A 12,173-nucleotide genomic window follows, 5' to 3' on the forward strand; every position below is an offset into this window, starting at 1 on the left:
CTTCTAGATTCAGCTGATCTGTGACCCAGGCTTACTGGGTTCTGAGATTAACCATTCTTGGTTGTGTCGCAATTGTATGGATATGAGCAAAAACAGCCCAGGAAAGGGGCCTTACCATCAACAGAGGGAGGATTGAGGGAGAATGAGCAGGCTGCCCATATCATGCATAGTGAGGGCTGCTCTTGTACCTGTCCACCTCATGCAAGGCATGGGCTGCACGGTTGGTGACTCTGGCCTGCCTTGCACATAGTTGGCCCTGGCATACACACGTGTGCACACAGATACAGAGGCCATCAGCCCACTATGATTTTTTCTGCTGCTATTAATGATTAGTCCACCCCTGACTATGATTATTTTAGTGCCTTAGTTATGTGATTATTGGGTGATTTTTTTAAAGTAATCTTAGAATTGTAGAGATTGTCTGTTTCAGCTTGAACAACCCCAAACTGGTGGGATATAAATGTTTTAAACACTTGTGCCATGTTTTCCAAGTACAACAGTGTTTATATTTTCCTGTCCTTTGGCTTGTGTTCGTATAAAGTGTTAAAAAGTTGTGTTCCAATGAAGAAATCATAACTGGATACTAATGAGACCAGATGGAATAGAAGCTGGTTAACAACACATATCTCCCTGCCAGTGTTTCTCTGATAGTTATCACATTAATATTGTAATATTTATTAACTACCAAAAACTGGGTACTGCACAAAGGTAGTTATGTCAGAGAGTCTGTGCCTACAAGCATATAATCTAAATCAGGAAAGAATAAAATAGAAACCAGAGGTAAGTCACTGAGCCCGAGGGAGAAAAAACTTGGCTAGGAAATGCATGACAGAGTAAATTTTCTTTAAAAAGAAAGAAAGAAGAATTCAGGAAGAAGAAATGCATGTTTGGGGGAAGGGTAGTAGGAGAGAAGGAATTCTATGTGCAGTGGAGAGTTTTATTTGTGTTTCAGACATCCAAGGCCAGTCCTTAGCCATTACTGGAAGAATGCTGTAGATACAAAATTTTACTTATTCAACTGAGTAGTGTAGGGTGGCATTAGATTCATTCCAAGTGTTATCTATGCTGTGAAGTGTGGTTGCCAGCTTCAGTGTCTGCCACTCTTTCTGGAAGAAACGTATTCCACTCATTGGCAAAAGAACAGAGTAGATTAGCACAATAAACTACATATGCAACTGCCTATGAAGACTGTCCAGAAACTTCAGCTGAGGCAGAATATTAGCAGCCAAGGTTGCTAACTCACCACTACTTGCTGGTGTTTCAAGGTGCAAGTAAAACTGCAGATGTTGCAGATAATAACAGCTTGGATTCGGGATATCTGGAAGACCTCCTGCTTCATATAAATCTTGTGAAGTGTTAATTAGAGTTTAAGGGACCTATCTTTTGGGATTAGGTGGGTAGCTACTAGAGTTTTTCCATGGCAGTGCACCCATGGAACTTCTCCCCTTGCCTGTTCACTGGATGCTCACTTTGGTGACTTATACTGACATTTGATAGCATGATAAATTAATAATTTCGCTGTTAAATTTATGCACGTTTGTAATTTTACAGTCATGTTCTCATGTCACAGTTTTAGCTGTAAGCTCCCTTGAAGGCTCAAGTCAAAACCTGGGATAAAATATTCAGAAGTTCAATACATTCAGCATTTGAGCAGATCTATAAAATGAACACAAATAGTTGTAGACTACTTCAGCCCCTGTGTGCATTAAGTAATCCCAGTAATAAATAATAACTAATAATTAGAAACACAGCATAGAAAAGTTTGTCACCAACTTTTCCCAGCAACATCTTTTTGGTTTTAACCTTCAAAGTCCTATTTGGCCAGGGTCCTGCATACCTGAGGGACCGCCTTTCCCAGTATGTGCCCCAGCGTGCACTTCAGTCTGGGTTTCAAAACCTGTTGACAGTCCTCAGCGTCAGGGAAGTTAGGCTTCAGTCAACTAGAGCCAGGGCCTTTTCTGCGGCTGCACCTAGCTGGTGGAATGAGTTGCTGGAGGATGTTAGGGCCCTGCATGAGCTCTCACAGTTCCACCGGACCTGCAAAACGGCACTCTTCCACCTTGCTTTTCCATAATGACATTTCTACAGCAATGGACAAGGCCCATAAATCCCGAAACTTAACATCACTGGACTTCCTACCACACTATGGCGATTTGGGGTCCCTTTGGAACGTCTAATTCTGACCATCCAGTTATATTGCTACCCATCAAGATTTAACTGCTTTCTGAACCATTGTATTAGCACCTATCATTATGTTGTTTTATAACTGATGTTTTAAAATTGTTTTTTTGTTTTATGTTTTATTGATGTTTTATCCTGTTGGTCATTTTTCCGACCCCAACCTGTAAGCCACCCTGAGCCTGCCTCTGGCGGGGAGGGCAGAATATAAATTAAATAAATAAATAAAATAGTAGGACCAAGGGAACCTGGGAAGGCAAGGAATTGGTAGTCCTAGTGTACTGTGTACTACTTAATGAAGAATCTTGGGGTATATAGTGGGGAAGAAGAAGATATTGGATTTATATCCCGCCCTCCACTCTGAAGAGTCTCAGAGCGGCTCACAAACTCCTTTACCTTCCTCCCCCACAACAGACACCCTGTGAGGTGGGTGGGGCTGAGAGGGCTCTCACAGCAGCTGTCCTTTCAAGGACAACCTCTGCCAGAGCTATGGCTGACCCAAGGCCATTTCAGCAGCTGCAAGTGGAGGAGTGGGGAATCAAACCTGCTTCTCCCAGATAAGAGTCCGTAAACTTAACCACTACACCAAACTGGAAGGAGATCAAGTGGCGAGTCAGTCAGGACCTATTTTGGTCCAGGGCTTGAAGGAAGGGGGATAGTATAGGCAAAGCTATGTAGGTTTTTTGCATTTTGTTATGTAGGATCTTTGTATCTTTTAGGAACCTGAGATCTTCTGCTTTAGGCTCTTTTGCTGTCTCTTCTTTGGTGTGTGGACTTACCTTGTTTTGAAGGCCTGGCTTTCCAATTTAAGCATAATATTACATTTAAAAAGTGAAATAAAGTGTTCAATCTGTGCATGTTGTTCATTGTTTTTCCTCCCTCTGTGTGTTAAATCTATAATTAAAGCCAGGGAATTCTGATCTTGAATTGGGAGTTTGTTCTGCTGCCGTGAAATGCTACATAAACAATGTTAGTTCTGATTTCTTAACACTTCCCCTTACGCTCAAAGAAGAGATTTCCACCAGGTTTCTTTAATCAATATGTTTTGGTGATGGCAGGAGGTGTTTGTGTTGGCCGTATAAGCTTGCCTGGGTAAGGAAACTCTTACTAAAGCAAACCCGAACACACTCCACCCACCCAGTGACTTCAGGCAGGTTTATTTTGTTTCCAGAAGGGCTGAGAATAAGAATAGCCAAGTGCTCGGCCTGTTGGGAAGATCCATTTTGAGGTGTGGTGACTGGCAGGTTTTGCTGAAAACAGATTGTTTGGGAGACTCCCAGGGACTGGGATGGAAAAACGAGTCTATTAAAATGGATGGTTTAAAATGCATGGCCATAAATAGCTTTGTAGTCCAGCTGTTATTTGAGTAATTTCTCTGTAGTTTTATATAGCTGTTTGTGATTTGAAAAACTGACACATGGAAAGGCAAAATAGGCAGCCTGCAAGCATGTGATTCCTGAAATGTCTAGCGCACCTTAACAAACTTCCCAGTTTTGGTCCCTGTGCTGCGTAACGCAGTCTTGAACTGGTCTGGGATCATGGCTCAAAATTTCCCTGAAATCTGAATTAGAGCATTTTGCTGGCGATTACACAGACTAATGGCTAGAAATCATGATTACAGAATGAGAAGGGAAAGGCTTTAAATATGAAGATGATGATGGCAGACCCAGAGGTTTTACTGACAGCATGAAAATGCTATAATGTGCAGTGGCACTGAGAAGCCAAGAGCCAGAAAAACAAGCTGAAATTAGGCATTTAGAAGCCAGCAGCTGCCCAACCCATTCCAGCTCTTCAGAATGCCTTGTGCAATATTTAAAAGCAGGCTACCAGAATCTATTTGTGTACAGTTTTATTTCATGTGCTAACCTTCCAAACCCATTCACCGCTTAAAAAAAACCCACCCAACTTCAGTCCCTTCCTCTTGTCTTTCCTCTGTGTGTGTGTGTGTGTGTGTCTATATCTATATATAAAATGACTTGCAAAGATAAAGTTAGTTGGCCTCAGTCTTCCTTGTGCCTGAACTCTACTTAACAGGTCTCCCTAGGCTCTCTGCAGATGTTTGTGGTTTGCAAGCTAGTGGGAACTGCCTGAGCAGAATTTCCTTGTCTTCTAACAGCAAATGTCAGTCTGGCGAGAGTGCTCATCTGGCAAAAGGTTTCTGGAGTTGTGAGCTTAAGATCTGCTGGGTCAAGCAGCTCAGCGGATAATTTACTAACACATGGCAGTGCCAAAGCCCCCTTACATGGCATTGTGTGAGAACTTCATTTTTCTCTGTTATAATCCAAACACAATGTAACTGCTGGATGCAGCAGTTATAGTGAGTGTGTTTGTGTGCTCCTGTCTGTGTATACACACACTTTTTTTTTTAAAGGAGGAGGGCAGAGTCTAGCGTGGAGTCTGCCCTGGACAAGTATACAAACACATATGTAACTCTGCCAGAAATGAGACACCCATAAACTGTTGCACGTAATTTCACATAGTACAGTCATGCTACTTATTATCATAATTTATTGTTAGCAAAAATTATCACCCATCATTATGACTGGTAGGGTGTATGCACATTTATGTTGAATTATACGCCCTTCTTGCCATTAGAGGCTGGGCCACATTGTGTCAGAATGAGCAAGCATTGCATTTTATACCAATGCAGCCCTTAAATGCAGGGTAGTAATAGGCAATGTGTTCTAGTGGTTCAGATTCACTTCTGCCATGTCAAACTAGCCTGCTTCATAGCTATTTTCAGAAAGAATGGGGGATAAAATTGTAAGGGATATAGTTCTTTAATCTTGTAACAGCAAATGGCATCTATACAGGAGAAAGACCATCCTAGGTGAAGGTTAAACCTGCCTGTGCTCCTAGTTGTTGCCCCTTTCAACTTTGTAACAGTTTGTAGCCTAATTGCATCCTGTGATGGACTTTGAAAGTGGACAATTCCAGTCCTGCATGGCCTCATTTCAGGTTCCATTCTCATTTCGTAGTGCATCTCAGGGTGTGCTAAGAAATGTTTGTGCACCTGTCATTGTTTTCCTTGATTTACTCTGGGGAACTCAACTTTAGGTTAAAACTAGCTGGTATTGCTGACTGCTAAGCACCCACCTTTGTTACCAAGATTTGCATTTTTGTCCAATGGTGCTATTCACGGAACCATAGAGTTGGAAGGAGACCTCCAGGGTAATCTAGTCCCTTGCCCAATGCAGGAAAATCACAGGTACCTCCCCCTGCTCTCTTTCTCATAATCTGCCTAAGTTCACAGAATCAGCATTGCTGTCAGATGGCCATCCAGCCTCTGTTTAAAAACTTCAAAAGAAGGAGAGCCCACCAACTCCCAAAGAAGCCTGTTCCACTGAGGAGCCACTCTGTCAGGACATTCTTCCTAATGTTTACCCCAAAACTCTATTGATTTCATTTCAACCCACTGGTTTTAGTCCAACCTTTTGGGGCAACAGAAAACAACTCTGCATCATCCTCTACATGATACCCCTTCAAGTACTTCAAGATGGTGATCACTCATCTCTCCAGGCTAAACATACCCAGCTCCTTCAGCCTTTCCTCACAGGACTTAGTCTCCAGACCCCTCACCATCTTTGATGCCCTCCTCTGTACATGGTCCAGGCTCTTGTCTATATCCTTCTTAAATTGTGGTGTCCAAAACTGAGCACAACACTCTAGGTGAGGTCTAACCAGAGCAAAGTCATACCATTGCTTCACGCTATCGGAACACTATATTTCTGTTGCTACAGGCTAAAATCGTATTTGCCTTTTTAACCATTGCATTATACTGCTGACTCATGTTCAGTGTATGGTCCACTAAGACCCCTAGATCCTTTTCTCACAAACTACTGCCAAGACAAGTCTCCCCCATCTTACAATAATGCATTGGCTTTTTCCTACCTAAATGCAGAACTTTACATTTATCCCTGTTAAAATTCATTTTATTGGCTTTAGTCCAGTTTTCCAGCCTGTCAATATAATACTGTACTTTGACTCTATCTTCTACTGTATTTGCTATCCTTCCCAATTTAGTATCATCTGCAAATTTAATAAGCATTCCCTCTGTCCCTTCATCCAAATCATTTATCAAGATGTTGAACAAAACAGGTCCCAGGGCAGATCCTTGAGGTACTCCACTTGTCACTCCTCTCCAAGAGGATGAGGGAACCATTCACAAGCACTTTTTGGGTGCAGTTTGCCAACCATTTACAGATCCAGCTAACAGTAATAGGATCCAAACCACATTTTACCAATTTGTCAACAAGAATAGAATGTGGAACCTTATCAAGGGCCTTAGTAAAATCAAGATAAACTATGTTTTACAGCATTCTCCTGATCCAGACCCACCCAGGTCCTGTTTGTGGTGCTTCAGGGAGGGGGAAAGCAGAGCAGCCATGGTTACCTTGACTGGGTGGAAGAGGCAGACTAGGGTCAAGCATGGGAAGCTGGTGCCTGCTTGGACCTATTAGCTGACTCTGGGGTGTTTGAAAGGGTGGAGACATGCAATGGCTGTTTAGGGTGCCACACCACCTCTGATCTCCCTCTTTGACCATTGGACAACTTCTGTTTACTTCATTTCTTGTCACAACTTGACGGTATCAGCATGAGGCTCGATCCATTCTCAGGAAAACCAGCCTGCATGTGGAAATCCCCATAAGGGATCTTGGTGTGAGGAGCAACTGATTTGCCCAGCCCAGGGGCATGTCCAGGGATTATACTCATGCTCAGGTGGCAGGGGAGGCCACCTCTGGGCTTCTGCTCTAGTAGGATCCAGAACCTGCCATCCCTACCTAACCAGCGAATCATCAACTGGCAGGCAGATCAGTTGATGAGTGGGAGCCTTACCCCATGCTGTATTAAGGCTTACTACAGCTGTAACCAATAAAGTTGTGGCCAATTTTATTACACTCTTTCTGAAAAATGTTGTGTATGTGTGTTATTTCAATGGAAACTGTAAATTAGATTAGAATTTGTGGGCATAGTAGAACTTTTGTCCTGGGTGCCCCCTCGGCCCCTCTCCTTGGTGCTGGAGTCTCAGAGATATCATTAGTCTGATATGACTTATTCTTGAGAAACCCATGCTGGCTCTTAGTAATCACAGCCATCTTTTTTAAATGTTCCAGAACTGACTGATGATTTGTTCTAAAACTTTTCCTGGTATAGACGTCAAACTAACGGGTCTGGATCCTCCTTTTCCCCCTTCTTGTAGATGGGGACAACAATTTTTGTTGTTGTTCAGTCGCACAGTCAAGTCCGACTCTTTGGGACCCCATGGACAAAGTCACGCCAGGCCCTCCTGTCTTCCACCATCCTCCAAAGTCTGCTCAAATTCGTGTTAGTTACATCAGTAACGCTGTCCAGCCATCTCATCTTTTGCTGTCCCTTTCTTCTTTTGCCTTCTGTCTTTCTCAGTGTCAGGATCTTCTCCAGTGAGTGCTCCCTTCTCATTTGGTGGCCAAAGTATTTGAGCTTCAGGCTGATGTTTCTACTTTTTATTATACTGCCCAGGTTCACCTAGCTGTCCTCCCAAGGAGCAAACGTCTTTTAATTTCATGGCTACAGTCACCATCTGCAGTGATCTTGGACCCCAGAAATGTGAAGTCTGTCACTACTTCCATATCTTCCCCTTCTATTTGCCAAGGTGTGATGGGGCCAGATGCCATGATCTTAGTTTTTTTGATGTTGAGTTTCAAGCCTACTTTTGTGCTCTCCTTTTTCACCCTCAACAAGAGGTTCGTTAGGTTCTCCTCACTTTCTGCCACTAGAGTGGTGTCATCTGCATATCTGAGGTTGTTGATATTTTTTCTGGCAATCTTAATTCTGGCTTGTGCTTCATCCAGGCCAGCATTCTGCATGATGTACTCTGCATATAAATTAAATAAGCAGGGTGACAATATACATCCTTGTCAAACTCCTTTTCCTATTCTAAACCAATCAGTTGTTCCACATCCCGCTCTGACAGTTGCTTCTTGACCCTTATACAGGTTTCTCGGGAGACATGTGAGGTGGTCTGGTACTCCCATCTCTTTAAGGACTTGCCAGAGTTTGTTGTGATCCACACCATCAAAGGCTTTAGCGTAGTCAATGAAACAGAAATGGACGTATTTCTGATACTCCCGTGCTTTCTCCATAATCCATCAAATATTGGCAATTTGATCTCTAGTTACTCTACCTCTCCAAAACCCAGCTTAAACTTCTGGTAGTTCCCGATCGGCATACTGCTGAAGCCTAGTTTGTAGGATCTTTAACATGACCTTGCTGGCATGTGAAATGATTGCAATGGTGCGATAGTTTGAACATTCCTTGGCATTACCCTTCTTTGGGATTGGAATATAAACTGAACTTTTCCAATCCTCCTTTATGATTTTGAAAAGCTCAATTGGGATACCGTCATCTCCACTTGCTTTGTTGTTAGTAATGCTTTCTAAGGCCCATTTGACTTCACACTCCAGAATGTCTGGCTCAAGGTCAGCGATTTCACTGTCATGGTTGTCAAGTGCATTGAGATCCTTCTTGTATAATTCTTGCCACCTCTTCCTGATCTCTTCTGCTTCTGCTAGGTCCCTACCGTTTTTGTCCTTTATCATGACCATCTTTGCACAAAACGTTCCCTTGATTTCTCCAATTTTCTTGAAGAGATCTCTTGTCCTTCCCATTCTATTGCTTTGCATTGTTCCTTCAGGAAGGCCTCCTTATCTCTCCTTGCTGTTCTCTGGAAATCTGCATTCAGTTGGGTGAATCTTTCCTTTTCACCTTTGCCTTTTGCTTTCCTTCTTTCCTCAGCTATTTGTAAAACCTCATCAGACAGCCACTTTGCTTTCTTGCATTTCTTTTTCTTTGGGATGGTGTGGTTGCTGCCTTCTGTACAGTGTCATGAACCTCTGTCCATAGTTCTTCAGGCACCCACCTCCAATCTTCTGGCACCTCACCTGTTCTCCAAGAATTTTCAAAAATAATGGCCAGTGGCTAAAAAATTCCGTCCGCAAATTCTTTTAGTATCCTTTGGTGCAATTAATCTGTCCCCAAGGAGTTTCATTTAAAGAAATACTACCCCTGTGCTGATCCTAGGCTGCAGCTTCCTTCCCTCATCATGTGTTCTGTTTTTGCCAGACTGAGTACCTTTTTCTTCACCAGAGGAGACTGCGAAAAAGCAGGAATTGAGGCGTTCTGCCCTCTCTTCATCACCTGTTAAAATTTCAGTTTCCTGTCCCTGTAATGGGCCTACCATGTCCTTGCTCTTTTTCTTATTTTGAACATAAGAAAAAAAAAACCCTCCCCCTTTTTTTTAGCATTTCTCACTAGATTAAGCTTGTACTGAGATTCAGCTTTCTCTCTACAAGCACTGGTTATTTGTTTATATTCATCCTTCGTTATAAGGCCCTACTTCCATTTCCTAAATGAGTCTTTTTTTTATTTCCCAAGTCCTTTGAAAGCTGTTTATAGAGCCACCTTGGCTTCTTTAGGCTTCTCCCATTTTTCCTTCTAAAGGAATCATTTGTAATTGTGCCTTCAATATTTTGCATTTAAGAAACTCACACCCCTCTTGAACTCCCTTCTCCTTAAGCACTTTTCTGGCCATGGGATTGTACCCAGCTTAAGTTTAAGTTTGTCAAAACTTGCTTTCCTGTAGTCCAACCTATATGCCTGACTACATACATCCTTCTAAGGATACATCCTTCTAAGTCTGTTGGGTCTTGCCTAGTTTACAGGAAGGCATTCTCCCACATTTTTTCTGTTCATTTGGTGCCTATATTAGTATTCTGAGTAGCTTATTATCATAGTGGAGATCTGTTCTTAGGTTCTAAGAGACATTTTAGTGCTCATTTTCTTGATGTGGACATATAAACACCAAGTAATTTGATATCATTAGTTTAGAGCATGGAGTAGAATAAAAGAAACATTGAGAAATAGGACATTAATATTTTTATAGAAGTTTGATCTGTCTAAGAAAAGGACTTCCTTGGGTGACTGTTGGAGCTTCTTAGGCATTTGTTTTGAAGACTCATAGTTCTTGTCTGTAAACTGTGTTTGGGCTGTTATTGATGTGTTCTGGATGGACTTTTAACAGATGGACTAATAAGACTGCTGATGATCCTGTTTCTGATTATGAAAATATCCCTCTGACTTGGATTTGCTATTAGTCATGCTAGACATTCCTTTTATGATTATCAGAATCGTAATTTAAATGCCTTTAAATTTGTGTGTGTAGCACTTGGTTGGTTTCCACAGCTCTCGTGTAGCTTTTATCTGTCTCAAGCTGCTTTTCTCAACCCACAATACATTTTATTTTACTTATTTAAAATATTTGGATTCCAACCTAAGGCACTTTCTTAAGCGGTCCCCTTCTAGCCTGAGATGACAGGACAGCTGAAGCAGACCCTTGAAGATGATTGTCCTGTAGGCTTGTATGGGAATCCTTAAAGTATGCAGGTCCCAGGCCTTATAGGGCATTAAAGGCTGATGACAACACTTTTCTGAGGGGAAGAGTTGAGTCTGGAAACCTAGGAGCCAATTCAAATGAAGCAAGATTGAAATGTTATGTATCCTGTGATCTGCTCCAGACCTCATTCTCACTGAAGCATTCTTTACCTGCTGTATTTTCTGGACACTCTTCAGCAGTAGCCCCACCTAGAGTATTACCGTTTTCGCACACAGTTTACCTCACAGTCACAATGCTGTTCCCTCTGCAGTGTCTGTCGGATTTCCCACCATCTGTGCCGGAGTTACAGGAAGTGCCGCGGCTTTTGCATAGCAAACGTAAACTGGGTTTTAGCGGTTTACGTTTGCTACGCAAAAGCTGTGGCACTTCCTGTAACTTCGGCGCAGATGGTGGGAAATCCGACCAGACGCTGCGGAGGGAACAGGATTGTGACTGCGAGGTAATCTGTGTGTGAAAACAGTCTATATTTCAATATTCTAATCTAGATGTTACCAGGGCATGTACTGTAGCATGAACTCATGAAAGGCTGCAGTTGTCTCACCGACCAATGCTGGTGGAAGGTGCCCTGGTCACTGCTGCCACCTAGTATCTACTGAACTTCTCCAGAAGTCAGATGGAGCTAATTGTGATATTTTCCTGCAGCAATATAAACCTTTTAGAAAGAGGGTCCCAGTCCTCTTAACCTAAATACTCTTCCTTTTTTGCCTAAGGTGGTGAGGAGAATAAGTGGTGGCAGAATAGATTCGTCATTTCCAGTCAACAAAACACAGTCCCTTTTCACTTGCTGCTGGGCCTATAGAAGCAGTACTAACCAACCGTGAAGTTGCAGCAAGGAGAATGTATAGGTAGTGCATTATAACCAAGAAACAGGTTAATTTTGGTGTCTGTCTCACAGATTAATTTGTTGCCTTATTTCTCCATCCTTAGATCCTAAAACAGCTGAAACAGAAGATGACATCTGCGCAGAATGGGAGATAAAAACAATCACTAGTGCACTGAAAACATACTTGAGGTAAATTTAGAAGTTACCTTGCGGTCTGTCCATTTTCTTTTTTCCCCGTCTCTTTTTTTGTTCCTGGCATCTCCAGTGTAGTAAAATTTATAGATGTGCCCTGTAAGTATCCCTGCTTAGAGTTTACTTTGCTGGCTGTGCCTGTTCACACTTTTGCAATAACTTTAGGACTTAGGGTGGAAATGCATTTTACAAAAGAAATTGAAAGCTTCCAACTAGGGATGGGCATGAACCGAGCTGAACATTTGGTTCATTTTTGCGGTTCGTTTTGCCAGATAGCCTGGCCCAAACGCTGTCAATTTCTAGGCAAGGTAGGGGGTGGACTTCAAGGAGCCCTAGAAACACCCATAGCAGTTTTCCATAGCTTCATAGTCAGCTCCAAGAGCTAATCATGGAGCTCCCATTCTGCAGCGTGAAGAGTTGTCATGAGAGCTGAAGCTGAAATTCCCTGGGGGCACCTGCTTTGGGGGGCTATAACTCGGACATTCCAAATCCAGTCTTCACCAGACTTGGAGGATGGTTGGAGGAGAGCCTGCTGAAGACTCCCAGCGA

The 12,173-nt window shown here is 42.5% G+C and overlaps 1 protein-coding gene across 2 annotated transcripts in view; it reads left to right on the forward strand.

The window, feature by feature from the left end:
* Positions 1-12,173, forward strand: part of ARHGAP26 (Rho GTPase activating protein 26) — a 537,491-nt gene that overhangs the window by 322,907 nt on the left and 202,411 nt on the right. For both annotated transcript variants that reach the window (XM_060240533.1, XM_060240534.1), the window contains exon 15: positions 11,537-11,621. In XM_060240533.1, coding sequence (XP_060096516.1) covers positions 11,537-11,621 — 85 coding nt within the window. The remainder of the gene's footprint in view (positions 1-11,536; positions 11,622-12,173) is intronic.

Source organism: Heteronotia binoei, chromosome 5, assembly GCF_032191835.1.
Source record: "Heteronotia binoei isolate CCM8104 ecotype False Entrance Well chromosome 5, APGP_CSIRO_Hbin_v1, whole genome shotgun sequence".
Lineage (NCBI taxonomy): Eukaryota > Metazoa > Chordata > Lepidosauria > Squamata > Gekkonidae > Heteronotia > Heteronotia binoei.